Raw genomic sequence first — 23,967 nt, 5'->3', positions numbered from 1 at the left:
GACAGTGTTGTTACATAATATTGTTACATAATCCGAATAATAACTGATAATTCTCGATATGAAAGTTCGTATAAAAATAAAAAGTAAAATTGTGAAAATACTGAATTTCAAACATTAAGAAAAAAGTGATTGAGAGATTTTATAAAAAACAATTACAATTAAATCATTTCGAATTACCATTAGTTTTCGTTGCTTTTCTCCTTATTTATGTATTCTATTATGCAAAAGGAATTTCGTTGAAGAAATAATAATATTGCCCTTAAAATATATGTATACAATATAATATATATATATATGTATACTATATAATTTCAAATAATCTTTGCAGTTCCGACTAATTATATATATATATACATATATATATATATATCTTATATCTAACATATATATATATATATATCTTCACGATATTGCTGATGATTGTTTAAGAGTATTGACATTAGATGCCTTGATTTTTTTTTCAGAAATTTTGTTTGTTAATCACATTTAACAAACAAAAAATCTACTTATGCAAATCCGCAAGTAACTTTGACAAAGATGAAATAAAAATCTTTTACAAAAGTAGAAGAGATTACTTTTTCAAATGTTTGCTTTTCACAGAAATTGTTTTATAATTATCCACTTAATTTCAACGCATATTTGAGATATTTTTAGCATAGCGTTATATATAAAATTAGAGAAAACCGGAAACTTTAATAACTTTCACGCAATGCGTGATCGCACTTCTCAAAGTGCTATACGTAATCCAATAAAAAAAGCTTGTACATTCTGATCATTATTTAAATTGAAATAATCAGTCATTTTAGTGTCAATTTTTTAAAAAGAAAATCTATATTATTTTCGAATTATCTTATTAGAGCTATAATATAACAATATGAGATTTAAAAAAATTTTTGTAATATTATATACTTTATATATATACTTTACTTATATATATATATATATACTTTCATATATACTTTATCTCTTACATAATCGATAATATGCCATTATGAATAAAACGAAAATAATGGTTTTACTTAAATTTATTTCTACATGCAAAATAAAGAATCAACTCATGTAAAAAAAACATGTTTTTATTTTAAAAAATAAGATTGATTTTGGAATTCTTGAAATCTCTTTCATGCCTTCATTTATTAGAAGCTAATGTAGATTATATAGAAATTGGATGCTTTCCAGCAAGAGACATAGATAATAGTGTAACACAAGTAAATTATTATTTCATCTTTGTTTAACATTTAGCAATGCTATATCGTATGATCTGTTGGAAAAGACATCCACTATTACTGTAGTATATAGTATACTATTGTATTATATACTATTGTATTATAATACATATGCTTCTCGAATGTGTAACAGTTCATGAAACGCATACAGAATTAAAAAAAAAAATCTTTCCTTATTCCAGATGTCTCATGATCACCATATAATGGACAGTACAGGAAACGCATCTCACGGTATGCACATGGCTCATCATGGTATAGACCATGGTATAAACCGTGGTAATATGGATAATGGCAATATGAACCACGAAGGTATGGATCACGAAAGCATGCACGGTATTGAGACTTCGACGGACATGTGCAACAGTATGGGCATGCACGGTATGTCGGTACGTACAATCCAGTTGTTCAAAACTTGATGCCGTTAATGTACAGTCTGCTCTCCACGATTCTTAGATGACGTTCCACAGCGGCTACTGTGAAGTGGTGTTATTCGAAAATTGGAAGATTTTATCGATAGGCGGTCTCATCGGTTCGATGATTGGTATCGCTATTATGGCTGCGCTCTATGAGGGTTTAAAATATTACCGGGAGTATCTCTTTTGGAAGACATATAACGCCCTGCAATACAGGAGCGTTACAGTACCCAGTGAGAAGAATGTGGTAGCCGAAGACAACCGGGTCGTTCAGTAAGTTGTTCAATTCTTTTCGGGTGATCTTGTAAAAAGCATTATTTCCCATTGTTTTCGCTAAGAATATTAATTAATATAATTTTTTATTAATTTTACTATGTGAAGAATATTAAAGAAAGTAAAAAATGCTAGATATAATGCTAGAGAGTGGCATCTTAAGAGATATCATAAGAGCATATTGTAATGAATACATTTAAAAATCAAGACGCAATATTTTTTACAGGATCACTAAGTATATAAATGATACGTGTAGCTTTTATATTATAAATTTAATCATTTGATCTACTTTTTTAGTATGGTTGGCGAAGTAATCCACAAACAACCGTAAGTAGATCTTATGATACTCTGAGATTTTCTCTCAGAATTATGCTTTGTCTATTAACGGTTGTATTATTTAATTGACATGAATCAGCTTGTAAATAGTAACAATAGTAATAATTGTTTATATTTTAAAAACAATTCTTACACTATTAAAACATGCATGATATATCTTCTTAATAGATTTCTTAATAAATCCTTTGCTGGGTGTAAAAAATGTCATTTATCATTTTCAACATATACACTTCGTCGTATCATAAGTTTCTTTATCTTTTAATTAGATATTTCTAATGGAATATGTGCATGCGTATTCATGTATTACTTTCAAATAATTTTTACTGCATATTACGAGTGCTTACTAAACAACTCAATCTCTAATTGATTTTAAATGTAATACTATTCTTTAAATAAATAAAAATACTTAAAAAATACTTAATTAAAAAAATACTTAACTAAAAAAAATACTTAATAATTAATAAAATTGAGTTATTCAGAACAAATAAGTATTTGTCTATCTATACCGAAAATTATCTCTAAATATACATATATGTCAATATATGAATACATATTTTAAATTATTAGGAGTATAAATAAGTTTTCGCCGTTTTTTATCAAAAATTAAGCATTTATTGTGAAAGAACGGTACATAATGTTTTATTCAAAGTAATGGTCATCGCTAGTTATTACTTTTTCTCATCTTTCTGGTAGCATGTGGATACCGCGTCGGAAGAACGCTTCATTTTTTGAGGCTATCCAATCATCGATACAATTTTTGGTATCTTCATATGATGTGCTACTCAGACAGGCCATACGTTATCGATCAGAACAAATGGTAATCGGAAGGAGCAATGACTGGAGAATACGGCGGATAGGGTAGAACTTCCTAATTGAGTGTTTCTAAATAGGTTTTGACTGGCGCCGCAACATGTGGTCGAGCATTATCATGCAGGAGAATAATTTTGTCATGCCTGGAGTAGTAGTAGGCGCGTTTTTCCTTGAGTGCTCGGCTCATCTCATCAATTGTATTCGGTAGAGAGCCCCCAGTAATGGTCTCGTTCGATTTAAGCAACTCATAATACACAACACCAAGCTGATCCCACCAAATACACAACATGAGTTTTTTCCATGAATATTCGGCTGTCGATGTTGACGCATGGCCAGATGGTCCCCATGATTTCCTCTTCTTTGGGTTATCGTAGTGGATCCATTTTTCATCACCAGTGACTATACTGATGCAAAAAACTCTTTCGTTTATGCCTGGCAAGCAGCATTTCACATGTGAAAAATCGGCGTTCAACGTTTCTTGGCTTCAGTTCATGGAACCAAATTCCCTTGTTTTTGAATCATTCCCAATGATTTCAAACGATATGAAATTGTTTGTTGAATCACTCCTAATGTAAGTGTAAGTTCTTTTTGCGTTTGGCACGAATCTTCATCCGATAATGCTTCCAATTCCGCGTCTTCGTACACTTTCGGCCTTCTTTATCTTTGACGTCAAATTCACCGTTCTTAAACTTTTGAAATCACTCACGACAACTTTTCTCATTTAAGGCAGCATCACCATATGCTTCTACAAGCAATCTCTGAGCCTCAGCTGCAGATTTCTTCAAATTAAAGTAAATCAAAAATTCCCGCAAATGACGCTTATTCGGCTCAAACTCGATATTTTTGTACAAAAAAAATATATGATGCTGATACAAAATCGCTAATATTTCAAGGTTATGATGTTGCCGGATGTCCAATCTTACGATATGTCGTTTTACATCAATTTTAACTATAATTTATTAGTGGTCTTTTGTAAACGGCGGAAACTTATTTGTACTTCCATAATTTTACTATAATATAATAATTTTGATATTACATAATAATTTAAATAATTGTATAAAAATGATCTGCTTTTCATTTTGTATATGATTTTTTATGCTACAAATGAATAATGTCGAAATTTGTAAATAAATTTTTGAATTTTGCCTGTTTTTGCTATTTTAATCTTTAATATACACGACTGAGTCATTCGTAGTCCTGCGCATTTTTTTTATATTAAAAGCACCAAATAATTAGTTTTAACATTTATATACATATAGACAATTTTTTTAACACACAATCTTACAAATACTTTCTAAAGATGTTAAAGTATATGTATATAAAAATCACTTAATAATTTGTATGTAAGTATTTTTATAAAAATAATGAAAATTAATCCGAGATATGACCGACCCATTGTCGTGTATAGTAAAAGAATGCAAAATCATTATGTGTTGTAAGGGTTAAGTGAATTTGGACATAATGAGCCACATTAATCTGTGCAGGCCGACTATGATGTCCTGGATGCATCTGTTTCAAACATTTCTGCACATTATACAAATCGTCCTGTCTTATTTTTTGATGCTAATCTTCATGACTTATAATGTCTGGCTGTGCTGTGCCGTAGTATTGGGGGCCGCCGTTGGTTACTTCCTGTTCGGTTGGAAGAAGTCAGTGATCGTAGACGTTACGGAACATTGTCATTAACATTTAGTAAATTATTCTGGTTTACTCCTTTTAAACTGTATTTGCGCAAAAATACGCACACGACTGCATTTTGGCGGAAATGCAAAAAAATAAGAGGACAGAAATTAAACAATTACGTTGTTTTCTACGAGAAATGACGTATAGAGAATCAATGTTTTCAAAATTCATGACACATAGTGAATACATAAATACAGCAAACAGGCGAGAACTATTTATTCTATATGTATAAGGTTCCATAATTTAACTTTTATTAGTATCTCTTATAATTTCTTACTTTTATTCTAAAAAAATAAGCTATTATTTTTAAGCTAATTATTCTTATCTTTCATATCATCGATCAAATATTTTAAATAATTTTATTACGAAATCTATATATATATATATATATATGGAAATTTTATTAAAATGATTATCTATAGTGCGACTCGCTTTTGTGTCATGAAATACAACTGCATAAGAATCGTTGGGAGCTTGAATCTTAGAGACGTATATAAATATAATAAACTGTAAATATTATTAAGAGATTTACATAAGAATACACTATCCAGTGTGCACACTTTTTCCCATTTATATATTTTTACTATTTGTTTTTATTGTTACTCTTTTATAAAAAATATTCGTTATAAATGCAATATTTAATATTTGGGAAAGAGTGTACTATACTATTTTAAATAATTGTAAAAACATACCATTATAATATATTAACGTGTTATAATGCGTTAACATATAATGCGTTTGTAAATTGCATGTAAAGTATCAAAAATATATTCTCAAATGCGACAAAAAGAGAAGGGAGTTTAAAAAGATAAAAGAGAGTATTATAATTCCTTTTTTTTCTTTAATTCCCATGTTATAAGTTATTGTTTCATTCTTATTATTTATCGATGTTCATTTATCGATATTCATTTAGATATTTTTACAAAATACTCATTTAGACGCGTTAATAATGACTGAGGACATTTTTTCATAATAAAAGGATATATTAATCGATTTACAAGAATATGATAATTGTTAAACAAGCTCAATAGAAGTTTATTTTTTTTCTTGCAAAATCGATTGCTAGAATTACAAAATCTTAAGGCATAACGCGCGCGCGCGCGCACACACACACACACATACACACACACACACACACACACACATTTATATATGTATATATATTTTACATATGTTATGTACATATGAGAAGTGGCTTTGTTTATTAAACATATAAAAATAATAAATAACAATTGATACACGCCTTCTTCACAAATAAGATTTATATATATATATGCAGCAGTGTATCCTTTAAAAATAATTCATAGATTTTATATAAAGATTTGGCGTAAGAATGCCTAATTTATGGTAATAATGAGGTGATCATCACCTTGATATGATTAATTTTACGCTTAACATCTTAATTATTATTATCATTCTATGTTGTATCATAAATTTATATATTCCATATATAGAGTATGGTCAACGCGATGTTACAAATGCTTTAAAGCGTTTTTTGATTGGTTAATTCGTAAAATTCTTTTTTTTTATCAATCAAACCCACTTCATTTGTAACAAGACTTTGATCACAATCATAGCCATATATAAAAAGCACCAGCATGCATATTTCATACGCAATTAATCCAAATTATGTCATTGAAAAATCTTTACGTACTTTTTCCTTGTACTTTGCAATTTTCCTTGTACTGGCATTTCTAATGAATCAAGTACCATCTGAATAAGATATGTAAAAATGTATGCATCCGCGATCGGCACAAAAAGCTTCATTTTCATAATATTAATTTTATAGAAAAATCGTTAAGACATTGAATGCAGAATATTTCAATATGCATTTTGTACAAACATCAAATTCACATATAAATACAAGCAATATAAATTCATAGTAAGATCTCGCTTAAATAAAAATCACGTGCTTTACTGCTTTCATTATCAGATTCATATCACGAGAATAAGACAAATTTAGATTAAAGTTAAAATTATAATTACGCCTATCTCTTATGTAATAATTTATATTTATTATTATTATTATTATTATTATCATCGTCAGTACTTTATCACAAGCCAATAGTGTATTAAACACTTAAAATACTGTCAGTAGCTTAAAAGCTGCACAAAGCGTTGATAGAATAAGGACGTTTAATCTGATCTTATATCTTAGGTTGTATTCTGGAAAGATCACAATATATTATTTGTCATATATATGATATTTGTGGCTCGAGTATTTTATTAAGATTCATAAGAAAAAGAATATAAGCCAACTAATAAAGAAATCGCATATTCATTACTATAATATCTTATGCGGTCCATATATTCTTTGGAGATCTTAATTTTCTAAGTAAAAAATTTTAAATACAATATCCCATATACACAACTGATGCAATTTCAGTGTCAATAAAGAAAATTCATCATATAAGAAGAGAGTATTGTAGACAGAGGTAAGAGATTCTCTTCAAATTACTTTGTTAGACCTAGAAACAAAGCATGCCAAGAGTAAGCAAATCGATATTCTAAGTATAATTTGTAAAAATATCTATTTCTGAAACCGAAAAGAGATTAGTTATTCAAAATTTTTTTAGCAAGCTCATTCAGATTCTCTATAAATTAAAAAAAAAACTGTGTGCATCTTACTGTAAATGTACAAAAAATAAGACAGCTCATACAAAATAATCTCTTACAGTTCTACTGTGTAACATATATCCTTATAGATCCTAAATAAAGTTCGTTTCTACGAGTTTAATAGTGCGACGTTGTGTATCCCTCTTCCAAACATAAAGAAAACTTTAAACGATTGTTCCAGAAATGTTGATGTGCATCACATAAAGATCGTATACTGTGTCAGTCTTCTTACCAGCCATTTCAATTATCTGGTCACGAATGTAGATCTTGAGAAAAATGTATCATGCATTATTTCATCGGAATACAAAAAAAATTGTGAAAATTACAAGCTGTGATCTAAAATTACCTACTCAGTGCCGGAAATAGACATGCAGCAGCTCGTACGATGCTGGGACTGTTGTTTAGAGAGATCAACAGTGTCTTCCACTAAAGGCCGCTCTAATCTAGCTTCCAATCGCGCCCATGCATCAACCGCTGCCCCAAAAGCTGCCTCGACATTAGTGGCGTCTTTTGCTGATGTTTCAACTAACGGAGGATTACCATTTTCTGAACACCAAGCTTGAGCTTCTTCCATATAAACTTGTTTCTCAGATTCAGGAACATCCACCTGTAAAAAAACATTGCACATGATATAAGATTACTTGATCTTGCTTTTTTCACAAAGAAAAAAACCAGAAGTGGAAATACGTTCTTGAAATGCAATTTTTGGAAAAAATAGTCCTTTATGCTCATATTAAAAATCCTAAACTCAGGAAAAGAAGAAAGAATATTTACAATTTTTTAGGATCAATTGACTTTTTCCTAAGAGATATATAGAAGATATAAATATAATTCGGATTAATGCATTTCATCTCCATCTTGACAATGTAGACAATAGATAGCAACGTTGTACTCGGATTCCTATTAAGCTGAACTATACTTATACAGAATGTTCTAAAAGTAACGATAAATTTTTCGCACAGGGGCAGAATAGAGCAAACTGAGAAGAAAAGTCTTCTACTATTTTATAATTTTCGCAATAATTAACAAGACATTATTAAAAATTGTTGAAAATTGGTCTTCAATAATTTTTTACTCAAATACTATCAACTTTATAGAAAAACTGCAAAAATTATTTATTTTCTTCTCATAGAGCTCTAAGAAGTTTTTCAGAATTTTTTATCAATTTTTTAGTACATTTTTAGTGCATTTTCTTATTTTTATCAATATGATACGATATTTATAATATCGTATAAATACGATATTAAAAAATTCTAAAAAAATTCTTAAAGCTCTGAAAAAAATAAACAATTTTTGTCTCGTGCAGTTTTTCTGTAAAGTTGATAGCATTTGAAAAATAATTAAAGTAAAAAATCATTAAAGATCATTAAAGATCAATTTTCGACAATTTTTAGCAATTATTTTTTAAGAATATTTTATTAACTATTGCAAAATGGTAGAGGACTTTTTTTTCTCAGTTTAGCCCATTCTACTTTTTTGCTTTATCGTGTAAAGATTCAGTACCAACTTCATGCTGAAACAGGCTGATGATTCATAGTCAATTCTTACATTTAAGACTGTCTTAAGTACAATTAAGATGTAAATCAATATGAAGATTGTATCTTAAGATATTATTTAGACAGTTTTAAAATAAGAACGAATTATGAATATCGCCCCATATTTCGTGTTTCACAGTTGATAACGAACTTTATGAACAGTCCATAGAGAGGGCAGAGAAAGAAACACTGTCCAACTGCACATACCAGGTGTAAAAATAAAGACAAGGTGTAATGTTCCTGCGAATGCGCAGTAGGAGTATGAATTTGGACCCAAATTTGATTGGCTGTTCTAGTATACTACTGCTATTGTATGCAGGAAAATGCATTTGGATCCAAATTTGATTGGTTATTTTAGTATGCTATCGTCATTGTGCACGTTTCACCGTGTCTTATTTCACCATATCATGTTATCTTTCCATCATGATATCAGTTAGGCCAGAATCAGACTATTGAAGATTGAGATTAAAGATTAAAGATTGAAATTGAGATTCACCTCAATGAGGACAAAGAAATTTTTTAACTTTCCTTTTGTTCTGATTGGTCAAACATCAATCTTTCAATCTTTAATCTCATTCTTCGACATATAGTCTGACTCCGGCCTTAGGCTCGATTGCATCAACATTACTTTAATTTTAAGCGAGATTTAAAACTCTCTTTGTCCCTATCTATTTTAAAACAAAATAGAGAGTTTTAAGTTTCGCTTAAAATCAAAGTAACATTGGTGCAACCGAGCCTTAGAGATCTTCAAGAGATTGGATACTGTTTAGACAACTTCTGATTGGTCCGCTATATTCCTGAGAATGTCCAAGATAGAACGAGATAGATGCAATAAATGGAATGAGATGCATAGACGTCATTCCAAGGAGGCATAATCTACCTCATTCTATCCCAAGCAGGTCCTGAAAAACATGATGGATCAAACGTATAGTATCCAATCTCTGACTTGAGGATCTCTTGTATCAATATCAGTGTGCTCTTCGCTTTGATAAAGTAAACTGATAAAATTCACGAAATATTGGCATTAGCAATTTTTAAAAAACTATGGAATGTCTGATGCTAGAATTTGGAATTCTTAGTATGAGCACAAAGAATTATCTTTTGCAAAAACCTATTTCAAAAGCACATTTCCATTTCTTCCTTTTTAATTCTGATAGCACACCTTATTGCCAACAACAATAAATGGAAAAGTAGAACCCTCTTGAACATCTGCATACTTAAGAAATTCAGATCTCCATAGTGCGAGATTTCTAAAACTCGTCTTATCGTCTACTGCGTAAGTAAGCAGACAAATGTCTGAGCCTCTGTAAAATGGTGTTCTGAGAGTCTTAAACCTCTCCTGTCCGGCTGTGTCCCATATTTGCAATGTATATGCCTCACCATTGATCTCAATATCCTTGTTCAGGAACTCTACCCCGATGGTATGAAAACTGTGTTCGTCGAAATGATTCGACACGAATCTATTCATAAGGCAGGACTTTCCAACACCACCATCTCCGAGAATCACCACTTTCAAGAGGGTGGATCTCTGCGAGTTTCGATTTTGAAAACTATTGTTGCCTCTGCCTGTACTCACCGACATTGAATTGTTTGCCAACATTTTCTATATATATAACTTGAGATCTGTAGGCTTATTCTCTCCTCCCAATATCTACCTTAATATTTATCTTAACACGAAGTTTCGTTCAACAATTATTTCCTACGTGTGTACTCAATATTTATTTAAATCTAATCGAATATTATTCTTATAGCTGCTCTGATCAACTGAGAGCTCTTCAGTTTTTCTGAGCCCGTTGATGAATTATATATCGTAACATAATGTCTTTTCATGTATTATCTGAGATATCTCCTTTCCTCTCTTCTTGTCACTCTTGCTTACATCAAACAGCTAGAGTCTCTTGACATCTTTATTCTCTTTTGATTCCGGTGCATAATCTTGATTTCGCGACTCGATCAGCGGCGAGTATCTCATTGATATCCCGAATTTCGAAGCCTCGGCGAACAGAGGACTGTTCAGCAGGATGAACTCGAGTCTATTTTCGTTTCCGTGATTTAACTGTCGCGTTGGGAATAAGAACGAAAAACGTTCTTTATTTTTACACTTATGGGCGACACTTACGGACGACGCGATAATCAACAACGATAAAGCATTCTTGCGTCTCTAACGGTATCCTCGATCATGTGCACCGACTTTCGATACGGTTCTACCATCATTCGACCGAGAAATGCAGGCTGGAATTATGCCCAGATAACTTTAAAGCCGGTTCTACATTAAGTCAGTTCTATATTAATTCCAAGCTATTGCAAATTTGTTGCGACAGCCAATCTGAAATTGGCACTTTGAAATTAACGCTTCACATTGGCTGTTCGTAAATAAACTTATGATCGACTTGCAATTAATATAAAACCGGTTTAATGCCTGTTCTACAATAGTCGCAAGTCGTAAGCCATAAAGAAATTAGTCAATCACAATTAAGTGTGAGAAGAATCGACTATTGATTAATTTCTTACGGCTTACTGCTTACTCTATTGTAGAATAGGTCTAAAGCTGTAGGTTATGGTTATATTATAGCAAAAATGCCTAAGTAACCCTAGAGTTATCTGCGTAATTTCTGAACGCAACCCTAGGCAGAGAGAACCTGGGGTGCATTCCAGATTCTGCCAACTCTAAAGAACTCAGAATAGTAGGGGAAAGAGTAAGTCAGAGTACGTTACTTGAGTTAAACAAATTTGGAACGTGAAAAAATAAGGGAGATGAAATCGTTAGAGACGAAGTCGTTAGAGATAAAGTCGTTATGATCTCTATATTATATTAGGTATACAACTTTACTTCCGCCGTTTTTTTTCCGAAATTCGAGGCTTTATTGTAAAAAACTGTTATACATTTATAATTCAAAGTATTGTCCATTGCTGGCCACTACTTTCTCCCATCTTTCGGGTAGCGTGCGAATTTCCCGCGTCGAAAAAACTGATCATCTTTTGAGGCTATTCACGAATCGATCCAATTTTTTACTTCTTCATAAGACGGAAGTGCTGGTCAGCCAGACCGTGTGCCATTGATCGAAACAAGTGGTAGTCAGAGGGAGCAACGTCTAGAGAATACGGCGGGTGAGGTAGGACTTCCCATTTCAACGTTTCCAAGTATATGTGTCTTGACCACTTTCGCAATATGGGGTCGAGCATTGTTATGTTGCAAAACCACTTTATCGTGTCTCTCGTTGTATTGCGGCCGTTTGTCTTTCAATGCTCGGTTCAAACGCATCAATTGCGTTCGATACCGATCGCCTGTGATTGTTTCAGTCGGTTTTAATAGTTCATAATACACTACGCCGAGCTGTGATTTGGTTCCACCAAATACAGAGTATGACCTTGGACGTCAAAATCACCGTTCTTGAAGCGTTGAAACCACTCACGACACGTTCTTTCTAATAGCGGCCTCACCTCATAAGTATTTGAGAGCATTCGATGAGCCTCAGCCGCAGATTTCTTCATATTGAAGCAATTAAATAAAAATTAAAACCTCCCGCAAATGACGAGAATTTGGCTCCTAAACTGACATTTTCAATCGAGAATAACTTTATGATGCAGACACAAATCGACTAATGTTTCTATGGGGTTATGTTGACAGATGCCCAAGTTTATTGTATGACGTCTATGATCTATTTATTTCGACTACCACTTACCGCTAAAGCTATCTAAAGGAAAACGGCGGAAGCAAAGTTGTACACCTAATATATACAGATCATATATTATGTTAATAATAAAGTTTTTTCTAAATGAGAAAGATAGTTAATATACAATATTAAAATCATATCATTTAAATAATGTCTTAATCAATGTATGTGAATCAATAACCTTAATATATCTCCTTGATTTTTGAAGAAATTAAAGCTATTTATTGAATGGTTCATCTTTCGTTTCGCACGCACGCATACACACACACACACACACACACACACACACACACACATGCGCGCGCGCGTAGCATAGTGTAAAAAGTAAGGTGAAGCATTCCCACGGATGCGCAGTGGGTTGAATGTAATGGGAAGATCTGTCAACCAATCAATTTTTGAGTTCATTTGCAGAAATTCACATGATTCGTTCTGCAAATAAGTACACTTTTGATTGGTCGAACTCCGCCATTATGTGCAATGGTTCACCTTATATAATTCCATCATGGTTGTAGCCATTATCTTTATTTAGATTGTAGGGTGTTTTTGTATTTCTATAGCTTCTCTATATTTTTTTGGAAAGTATGAAATAATATTGGCTATTGTGATCGTTTTGTCAAACAGAACTGATATCCTATTTCGATATTGTGTTCTGATAATGCTGACTACATGACGTGTTTTAGCCTCCAACATTATGTTGGTGTTCTTTTATCCGGTAGGTTGACCATTCTTCCGATTTTCCAATGTATACTTGCTCGCAGAAACAAGGTGTTTTGTATACTTCTGCGGAGCTGAGTGGAGGTTTTTAATCTTTAAGATTTCTTATCCTATCTTTTTGGATGGTTTAAAGATAGTTTGGATATTAAAACTCACATGTTATTTAGGATGCTCCCTCTTATTGATACCTTGAAGGCCGAGTGGCCGAAATTGCCGAGAAAGCCATTTTTAGTCGCTTGAAACAATCGACTAGTGTGAGAAGAAGTTGCTGTCTCATTTACTCTCGGCGCGCAGCAGACGAGCATATGGACATAGGCTTGTTGTGTATTACAGCGCCGCATCACGAAAAATGATCGAACTTATAGACGAAAAGTGGCATTTTGACGATGAAATTTATGTTGCATGCCATTTCATTATTATTTGCTTAATTGTGAAAATGTGACTTATTTCGTACTTCAAGGTTGTAATTATCGATGAAAACTAAAGTTATCTTGGAATTTTATATGTAAAAGCGAATATTTTACTCGTTTCAATAGCTGTCGAATCATGTGTTTCTCCGAATGTAGGCTCACTTTACGTATCTTTTACGATCATTTACTGACTGAGAAAGGAAAGGACTGTTTTCATTGATTTTTACAAATGTTTTAAAATGATTTCGTCATTTCGTTTCATCCAAATTATCTTTATTTAAAAATAACACTCAATATTATAACTTAACAATAAATTAACATGTCATTCCTCGCTTCTGACGTCACGATTCCAACATGGTCGCCGTGACTAGCTAGGAGCCTTAAAGAATACATTTATTAATTCATTTCCTTTTTTTTTGTTACATTTGTTGTTAATTAACTTTGAATTGAGGAAAAGAAAATGAAAATAAATGGAAGTATAGCTATTATAATATTATAGATATTGTGTTACATTAATTAGTTATATATTTTCGTAATCATAGCAATATTCCATTTATTATAGTGACTTTATGTTGGCAACGTAATGTTATGTTCACCAGAGTGCATCAGTTTAGAAATTGTATGTGAGGCACGACTTTTTAAAGCTAAGTAGAAATATGTTCGCATTTATTTTATCGACGGACATTATAACTTACATGCACATGCGTTGACTAGTAGATCCATATTCAGAAGCGTTTACAATGATGTTAATGAGCTATAATTTAGGTTATGCATACTATAGAATTTTAGAAATAAAAGCGTGGGTCATAATATTTCTACGTCACGGGCATGCATCATGAGTTTAATATATAGTTTTCGGAATCATGTATTAGAGCCAAGTCAGCGATTTAGTGTTAGATATGAATATCTATGGGACACAAGCAATACAGATGTATTTCTCGTATAGAAACCAAAAAAATACAGCATGTTGCATTTTTTCCGTATCTACTAACTTCATATTCGAAAAACTCACTGTTCACCAAATCTATTTTTTAAATATGCTGTCTATATATCAATGATAAACTTAACAAAAGTTATCAATGATAACTTAAACAAACATCAACATGAGACTATAAATGCTTTATTAAAGTATTCTTTGATTAATTGATTAAAAAAAAAGGAAAAGAAGAAAAGGAGAATTCTTGTATCTTGTTACGCAATAACAAATTAAATAAAGTAAATAAATTTAAAAAACGTAACAATTTAGAAATAATCATTTTTAAGTAATATATCAGGATTATAAGTTTGTCCCTGCTTAAAAACTAGATAGAACCCGATTGAGTACGATAGAAATTTAAAGTTTATCTATATTATCCTTATCGCTATCTTGTTTTTCTCCCATATTTTCAGGATGAATACTAATACGTTTACTGAAATATTTTAATCATATCTATCACTAAAAGTCTATTACTAAAAGTCATATTAATCATTTCATCAGACCATAATTTTTATATACGAAACCGCAAAATGTAGATACTGACACATAAGAATTTCCTGATAGAAAATGGTTGAATATAACAGGGCAATAAGAATCAAGTACGGCAATTCTTGTGTAAACTATATGGTTAACAAAACAACTTTATTAATAATTAATTCGCTTACATGTTTCGGCTCATTTTTAAGCTATCCTCAGAAACAATATAATATTGTAATTACAAAAAATTTTTTTATAAACTAATTCATTTCAGTGAGCCACCTCCATCTATTAACGGAAACTATAATATAAAAATGAACTCTAATAATAATCTAAAATGTATTAAAATTATTAAAAGATTGAGAGAGAAAGCAAAAACGATTTATTGTAAAATAATAGAAGGTAGCTCATTAAAACAAAAATTCATCATATCGCAAACACTTAAATTCTATCGGTTTAATCAAAAACCAGTCTTTGACCATTCAGCGAATCAGTGTCAATCATGTTGAAACTAATGAATAACTTTTAATACACCTAAAATGTTAATTGCAAAGAAAAAGAAAAAAGAAGGGAAAAACTCTGATATTAATTATAATCCAGACGGACATTGAAACCAAAACTGAATCTTTAATAATTTAATCTTAATGTAACAAAGAATGTACACTAATGATAATTTCCTGATAGACTTGAATCTATCTGGAGTAATATGAAAATCCAGATACTTATCATATTGTTCTATATCTGATTTTTCCGATATATGTGTAGTCGACGCATATATATGGTTTGCGTATATAGCTCTATACGTATTTCCTATCGCTCTATCGGAACAAATATTTAACTTCTGATCATAGACGTACTGTTTTCAATATGTATATTTCGATAATCACTCCTCGCATATAGCTCTATACGATCTTTCCGAAAATTTATACCGCTCTATCGGAATAAATATGAGATTTCCGATGAGAGTTTTATTTCCAATATGTACATTCCAAAAATCCAAATCTCGCGTATATGACTATAATCGCGGAATTTTCGAAAGTTCGGAATTTTCCGCTTTTGTCAATTATAACGAAAAACATGATAGAATATACATCCTATATAGTACCGAAAGTTTTCTGAATTCATAAAATAATCGAAAAAAATTCAGAAATATTTCAAAAATATTTCAATTGAACAGTAAAACATTTTTTAAAAGTTGCGAAATATCTGCAATATTTTTAAGACAGTTCTGGAATAACAAAATATCCGCGATTCTTGCACATGAAATGTTGTCTTGAAAGATTGTTAAATTATTACAGAAAGAATGTGCAATCTTCTTAAAATATAACTAAACAGTTACGGAAATAGCGGAAACTTTTTCGAAATATTACTGACCGTAAGTTTCTCAATCTGAAGTATTTAAATAAATTTATTAAGAGTCTTGTAATCTATTTACAGACTACAAAACTTATATATTGGAATAAACTTAAATTATTTCTCAAAAATAGTATTTAAATTTATTATATTCAAAGGATTGCAAGTAACTAAAATTACAATAAATATTATGCATAATAGTATTTTCATTATATGATTTTATTTAATATTTGCAATCTCATTAATATCATATAATAAGTGTAAATATGATTTCTGAAATATACTTAATAAAAATAATGCATAATATTATATTTATAAGACAATATTTTATTTGCATAACATAATTTTTATTAGTATAATATTACTATCTACATTACATAACATTACTTTCTACATTGCATAACATTACTACATTACATTACATTATATTACTATATTGTATACTATGTATAATGTATTGTAACATTGTATACATTATTTATATGATACATTTATTACCTAAGTACAAAAAATTAATTTTTAAATCCGTTTTTTAATAATATTAATTTTTTCCTTTTATGTATAAAATTTTGTAGTTTTTTGTATTCTATTAGTGCAATGTTTCTCGGTATTTTAAATAAAAGTACTACTTTGATCAAAAAGTTCCCGGAATTCATTCAGAAAATTCAAAATACAAGTTTTATTCATCAAAAGTGATATTGTCCCCTTCAAAGTACTCCCCATCGATTGCAACGCACTTATGCCAGCGCTTGATCCAGCTCTCGAAACATTTCTGGAACTCTATTGTCGGTATAACCATCAGAGCCACTTTCGATTTTTCCATTACCTCCTCTCGGCTGTTAAAACGCGTTCCCCGCAATAATTTTTTTATGCCACTAATAAACGGTTGTTTTCTTTAGAGTATCACTATCGAAACAGTTTCCCAACATTTCCAAGGTTTTCACATCATTGAATCCATTTTAACGCAAAATTTAATACAAACTCGTTGTTGCAAATTCAACTCCATTTTTAAAACTGTAAAAAATCGAAAATACGTGCAGAGGTAGATGTACTCAAGACGGCGTAACTTTTACAAATGTCAAGCTATGATGATAAAATTTGGTGGGAATGTCAATGATAGATGTGGCAACCTAACCAAAAAAACAGAACTTAAATCAGCTGACTCAGAGCATCATCTGATGGTAATTCCGGGAATTTTTTGATCAAAGTGGTATGTACTTACGATAATAAAAAGTATGACTTATAACCAAATATAGAAAAAAGTTACAAAAAAAAAGAAAAAAGTTATTATAAAAAAGTTTACTTTTTTCTATATTCAATAATATACATATATTTATATGAAGCATATAAAACATCTGCATATTTAATATGCATATTTAATAGATAGAGCATCGAATAAAATTCATATCAAACTGTATATAAAACTATAAAAGATCTTCAGAAATGGAAAAACATATATGTACAATACTATAAAGTGGCTAATTTTTCGGTTACTGTACTGAAAGTCATATGTGATATGTTAGAATCGGCGGTATTCTCTTTCATAGTCTATCTATTTCTATCGATTTTTTTAACCAGAATTACATAGATTTAAAGCAATATTCTGATTGGTTCATCGACTTAAGTTTATTTCTTACAATCACTAGTTTATCGAGGGTTTGATCCGAGTCGGACTGTAAGAATTAACCAACTAGTTGAACATTTTCCTGTCGTTCGACTGTAACAGGGAAATATTCGACTTTAAAAATGTTACAGCCAATGACAAGGCTCGACTGCAGTTGGATCTTGCATTCTAATCTGGATCGAATCTTCGGTGTAAACTAAGTCACTGTTGCGGAATTTTGTATGCGGCAGCCCTAATAGCACGATCCCATGGTGCGGAATTGGTGCAATGCAGAATTGGCGGACATTCATAATTGGTCGTGGCTTCATTTTACTAATTCCGTCGTTTTCTGTTGCGCAAATTTATTTTTTTTGTGGATTCCGCTAATGCAGCGTGTTTGCATGTGCATGTACATACTTGTACCTATAAAAACTAATCTCGTTAAGCTGATTTAAACGGAGAAAAGTGTCTTCTATACAAGCACATAGTTAATCAACATGCTAAGACATGTTGAATTCCCACTTGGGTGTTCGGATGTCATTTGATTCTTCGGATGTCATGTCATCCTTATTTAACATTCGGTAAAAATGGAGTGATACCTGAGTACTCGAGTGATAATCTGAACATAACCCTGAAGGTAATTAATTAAATCTCCGAATAAATACAGAGGTCAATATGATTAGAATACGAATGTCGTATAAATAATATACAGAAAGAAATAATAATATACGAAAATGTAAATTAAAATCGGTACACAAAAACAAAATGTCTCTGTATATTATGTATGTGTGATCTGCAGGAATTCATTTTCCTATGTCCCATTAAGCGGAACTTGCGGATGCGAGCTAATGACAAACATGCTATTCTAGTAGTAGATCTAATAAAAATGATTTATGGAAAGACTTGCGATTGGTCAGAGTTAATTGCACATTCTGCAAATTCTTTTCAATAGAACATAGGAAAACATATTTTAGCAGAACGGAATGAAGCCACGATCAATTATGAACGTTCCGCTAATTCCGCAATTTTGCACCATGGAACCGCACTATAAATATCCCTGAAAATGCCTTTTCATGCTCGTTTTCTAACATCAAGAAATATTGAATTTACCTTTGTAATCTGTTGCGAGGAGACAGGTAACAGCTTGTCGTTATTTTGATGTCAATATATATTTGATTATAATTGAACACTGACGTCATATGTCAATTAAAGGCGTGTTCCAATATACACTGCCAGTACTGAAAATCTATACGTAAACTATAGATTTTCAATATTGGCAGTGAATATCGGAACACGACCTAAGGCCGGTAATCATAGTTGAGTCTTATTTCAAAATCTAATTTCTTAAGTAATGTCTTAAGACGCTAATGCAGCCTTCTGATTGATTTGTGACTTCTTAAGATTGTACCTAAGACGGTGTTGAATATAAAATCTGACTATGAATACCAGCCTAAGTGACATATATTCGATGTTAATTTTAACATGCAAAGACTTATTGACGATTAGAATTTATGTTGAATACACGTCACTTAATTGACGTATAATATTAGTAATCAATTTTAATCAAATATTAAACTTAAAAATATTAAACTTAATTAAAATAACGACTACTTGGGAAGTGCGTGCACATTGTGTAAAGATGTGTTTCGAGTAAACGCATGAAGCGCATTATGCAACATTTGTCTCTGTTATCAAATACTGTTTAACAAAACGATCATAATAGCCAACATCATACTTTCCAAGAAAGTATAGAGAAGCCATAGAGATACAAAAACATCTTAACAATTTAAATAATGACCTGTATTCAGAACGCGCTTTTATCGATAAAGTTGTAAGCGTGTTCTAAATATGGGTCAAAGACTACAACATAAATAAAATATGGAAAACCGTTCTCTCGGTTATTGAAGATATTTCAATTTCCCTCACCTTCCCCCCATCGATAATTCTCTTCTTTCCCTCTAACAAGAAGCATAATATAAAAGGAACGCCCCAGAAGAAGCTCAATATCAGGCTGTTCCTCGTGCTGATGAAATGGACTGCAAAGTTTACAAAAAAACGTTGACATTTCATAAATGGATTTGGACACGGAAGAAATCCGCGAAACGCATAATCTTTATTTGTCTCTGTTGTTCATTGAATAATAAAGAAAGATAAAATGATACGTGATTATGTACTTCATGCATAACTAAAAGATGTTTATTGGTCCAGTGGTCTTATGTTATGCTTATGTAACTTATGTCATTTTGTGTGTAGTGCGACCCTTATGATATATCCACACAACTTATATAGTCGCATAAACATATGCATAACAAAATATAGAAAATTATCTAATCACATTTATACGTGCGTCTTTATAGAAGAAATGCGATTGGATAATTTTCATTATGCATATGTCTATGCTATAATATGTGTGGATATACACTAATTATAATCGCAGCACAGACTCTTGCAAAACGCATAGTGCATAAGAGAATCAATCGAAATTCTTCTTTTTTTGTGAAATGGGAGGAAAAGGTTCTGATTGGCTTATACATTATGCGTTATGCATTATGTAAGAATTTGTGCTTCCTACTTTATATGTTTTCTACAATAAATAATTATCTAAGCTTTAAGTCTTAGGATGATTCCACACAACTTGCATAGTCGCATAATCAATATAAATATGCATAAAGAAAATTATTTAATCACATTTCTGTCATAAAGACAAACGTAAAATTCGATTGGATGATTTTCTTTATGCATATGTTTATGCGGCTATGCAAGTTGTGTAAAATGGTTCTTAAGCCGTAAGAAATTGACCAATCACAGTTGAAAATAAGAAAAATAATTGACTATGATTGGTCGATTTCTTATGGCTTAAGATTAATGGCCATTCTACAATAAACATTAGTCATAAATCAGTTAGAAGTTGGAAATTGACGAATCACAGTCGTCAATTTCCAACTTCTAACTTCTGATTTATGATTAATGACTTATTGTAGAATGCGTGTTAAAGCTTAGGTAATGACTTATTGTAGGAAGCTTATTATCCCGGATCTATAATCGATTTTTAAGCCTTAAGCTACAAGGAATGAACGAATTACAATCAATTATTCTCCTCGCATTCGACTGTAATTGGTCAATTTTTTTACAACTTAAGGCTTAAAACACCTATTGTAGATCCAGACTTATTGTTTTTTTTCAACAAGATGATAAATACTCTGTCTTCGAAAATGGAAAAGTTAGTTTTCGATTCTAGAATAGCATGGAAAGCATTAAATGGAATAATTGCCGTTTACAAACCACCAATGGTCACGTATTTAGGCGCACGGGATACCATAATTCATCGTCTCTGCGAAGGTTAGAATATTCTTATGTTTTGAAACTTATTCTTATCAATATTCTATAATAATGGATAATATTATTTCATTATAAGAAGAGACGAAATAAGACTCTTATTAAAAATAGATAAGAAGAAGTATACTGCAATGAGAGTCAAGCGCAGTAATTGGAGCGCAATAAAATTATCAGATTTATTAATCAATAAATAACAAATTTGACATCATTCTGCCATTTTCACTCAGCAAACGAGAATCGATTGAAATGAATAGAAATGGATTCAGATTTTTAGAAATATTAATTCACGAATATTAGAATACTTTTCAATCCTGAATGCATTTTTATTCATTTATAGAAATTGCATGGAGCATATCTCTATGCCTTTCAATCTAAAAATATTAGCTTTTTCTGTGCACACATTATGAATACTATTCAATTCAAAATTTTGAATAAAAAATACAGTCTTTCAATCTAAATGCATCCAATTAAATCTAATTGAATTCAATTGAATTCAATTGAATTCAATTAAGTCCAAAAAAAGTATTTGCTATTTAAAATATGCATTCAGATAGAAAAAAATTTCAATCTATTTTAATGCATTCTTGCTTGCTGGGCAGTAGATACATTGCTTGTACATGTGATTATTGTCTCAAGTCCACTGGAAAGTTATGTATATGTCTCTCAATGGTTGCAAAACCAAGTATTATTTTATGCTTTTTTTAAATTCAATTTCTTGCTTGTTTCTTTATTCCTCCAAGCAATATATTGTTTTATTTTAAATATAAAATAATGCAATTGAAAGAAGCCGCTCGCTCTCTCTCTCTCTCTTTTTCTCAACTATTTTTTATTGTTATGTATATTTGTTTAGACATTCATAATTTTTATTCTTTGTCTTCTTTCTTTTTGCCATTTTTAATTATCATTTAATTTTTTGTATTCATTTATGACGCTTCTTTCTGAATTATTTATTTTGGTTTGGTTAAAATAAAATGTATATTTGTTCTTATTTGATACTCTTTTATTACTTGTTTAGACCTTATTTTTCTTTGTAGTATTATTTCAAGTAGCACATAACATGCTTTCCAGGCACTGATGTGCTACTTGAAGAAGAGATGATTTTATTATTAAAAAAAAAAGTAAACTATGTCAAAAACAATTCTTAATTTCTAGATTTAAATTGTATGCGTGTACGTCAACCAATCAAACATGTTTGTATAGAAGGTGATACAACTAAAACGATGAAAGTATTCACACATTCGAGCTATGCGGATCATCCATTAGTCGTAGGTCCACGATATCAACCTAAAGACTTCGTATTGATATGCGCTAATTATTTAAGCAGAGACATGTCTGGTCTCATGGTCTGCGGTATTAATGGTGGTGCCAAATGGATTCATAAATTGAAAGACTCCAAATCTCCAACTAGTTATAGAGTTAAAGGTGTCTTAGGACAGGCAACAGACACATATTTTATAACTGGAAAAGTCGTCGAGAAGTCTACATATAAATACATTAAGCGTGATGCAATTGATAAAATATGCGCTTCCATGCAAGCTGCTTATCAGAGAAAGATGTTTGAGTATGTTGTATGATAGATATATATATGACATTAATTAATATTATGGCTTAATATATATCAAGTATTGTAATTTCATTATATCTTTTTCCTAGATTGTGTGGATTAGATATGCAGAGTCAAGCTGCATATGAGTTGGCTGTGCAAGGTCCCATAAGACCTGTTGACATAAACATTCCAATGATATACAATATAAAATGTATAGATTTTAAATCTCCTGAATTCACATTAGGTAAATGTAATATTTGTTAAATGTATAAGGTCATAAGTGATAATAATATATTTTTTTTACCTTTTTCAGAAATTATTTGCATAAACGAGAATGATATGTATTTGAAAACTTTGGTTCATGATTTAGGAATGCAGCTCCATAGTGTTGCTACATGTATTCAAATACAGTGTTTCCGATATGCATTATTTGATCTAAATTTTGCTCTGTTGAAAAAACATTGGGAGCTGAAAAACTTTTGTAATAATATTGTACAGTGTAATACTATAATTAATGAAAATAGGTATTTGTTGAAACAAGATAGTCCGATATTGATAGAACGAAATAAATAATTGAAATCTTCTAAATTGTAATTAAATGTACATAATAATAATAAGCCATATAGTTTGATAGTAAAAAGGAAGACTTCTACGATTTATACTATATATTACAAGGTGTATAAGCTTAAATCCGCTGTTTTTGTCAGAAAAACACATTTTTTTTCCTAGGAAGCAAAAACAATTTATTCAAAGTGCCATCGCTAACTATACATTTTTCCCATCTTTCGGGCAATTTGTGTATACCACGCCAAAAAATTCCTTATCTTTCGAGGCAAACCACTCATTAAGCCATTTTCGGACGTCGTAAGAATCGAAGTGCCGCTCAGCGAGCGCGTGGCCCATCAACAAAAACAGGTGATAGTCAGAAGGTGCCAGGTCTGGTGAGTAAGCGGGATGGAATAGCACTTCCCAGTTGAGTGTCTCCA

At 31.1% G+C, this 23,967-nt stretch overlaps 3 protein-coding genes across 3 annotated transcripts; 2 read left to right on the top strand and 1 right to left on the bottom strand.

The window, feature by feature from the left end:
- The first annotated feature begins 1,408 nt into the window (after nt 1–1,408).
- LOC105620486 (high affinity copper uptake protein 1) lies at nt 1,409–4,744 on the top strand. Its single transcript, XM_012201978.1, has 4 exons — nt 1,409–1,612; nt 1,680–1,912; nt 2,210–2,239; nt 4,543–4,744. The coding sequence occupies exons 1-4, from the start codon at nt 1,409–1,411 to the stop codon at nt 4,742–4,744; spliced, it is 669 nt and encodes a 222-aa protein (XP_012057368.1).
- Nucleotides 4,745–7,601: 2,857 nt separating this feature from the next.
- Nucleotides 7,602–10,492, bottom strand: LOC105620485 (ras-related protein Rab-9B). Its single transcript, XM_012201977.1, has 3 exons — nt 10,055–10,492; nt 7,708–7,964; nt 7,602–7,623 (listed from the first exon to the last, which is right to left on the bottom strand). Exons 1-3 carry the CDS (start codon nt 10,490–10,492, stop codon nt 7,602–7,604), a joined length of 717 nt encoding a protein of 238 aa, XP_012057367.1.
- A 10,794-nt stretch (nt 10,493–21,286) lies between these two features.
- On the top strand, nt 21,287–23,621 carry LOC105620484 (probable tRNA pseudouridine synthase 2). The gene is made up of 4 exons (XM_012201976.1): nt 21,287–21,438; nt 22,588–22,996; nt 23,089–23,225; nt 23,295–23,621. The coding sequence occupies exons 1-4, from the start codon at nt 21,288–21,290 to the stop codon at nt 23,552–23,554; spliced, it is 957 nt and encodes a 318-aa protein (XP_012057366.1). The 5' UTR covers nt 21,287; the 3' UTR covers nt 23,555–23,621.
- Nucleotides 23,622–23,967: the final 346 nt, after the last annotated feature.

This window comes from Atta cephalotes (genome assembly GCF_000143395.1).
Source record: "Atta cephalotes unplaced genomic scaffold scaffold00027, whole genome shotgun sequence".
NCBI lineage: Eukaryota > Metazoa > Arthropoda > Insecta > Hymenoptera > Formicidae > Atta > Atta cephalotes.
Note: the sequence above shows the minus strand (reverse complement) of the source record. Positions and strands in the feature narration are given on the sequence as shown.

Excerpts from the sequence above, each read along its gene's own strand:
- LOC105620485 (XM_012201977.1), bottom strand. The coding sequence starts at position 10,492 with ATGTTGGCAAACAATTCAATGTCGGTGAGTACAGGCAGAGGCAACAAT. Across the intron at positions 7,965-10,054 it reads TTATTGTTGTTGGCAATAAG|GTGGATGTTCCTGAATCTGA; the intron begins GTGTGCTATCAG and ends GTTTTTTTACAG. Across the intron at positions 7,624-7,707 it reads ATGTCTATTTCCGGCACTGA|ATCTACATTCGTGACCAGAT; the intron begins GTAGGTAATTTT and ends ATTTTTCTCAAG.
- LOC105620484 (XM_012201976.1), top strand. The coding sequence starts at position 21,288 with ATGATAAATACTCTGTCTTCGAAAATGGAAAAGTTAGTTTTCGATTCT. Across the intron at positions 21,439-22,587 it reads AATTCATCGTCTCTGCGAAG|ATTTAAATTGTATGCGTGTA; the intron begins GTTAGAATATTC and ends CTTAATTTCTAG. Across the intron at positions 23,226-23,294 it reads ATCTCCTGAATTCACATTAG|AAATTATTTGCATAAACGAG; the intron begins GTAAATGTAATA and ends TACCTTTTTCAG.
- LOC105620486 (XM_012201978.1), top strand. The coding sequence starts at position 1,409 with ATGTCTCATGATCACCATATAATGGACAGTACAGGAAACGCATCTCAC. Across the intron at positions 1,913-2,209 it reads GAAGACAACCGGGTCGTTCA|TATGGTTGGCGAAGTAATCC; the intron begins GTAAGTTGTTCA and ends CTACTTTTTTAG. Across the intron at positions 2,240-4,542 it reads GAAGTAATCCACAAACAACC|GCCGACTATGATGTCCTGGA; the intron begins GTAAGTAGATCT and ends TAATCTGTGCAG.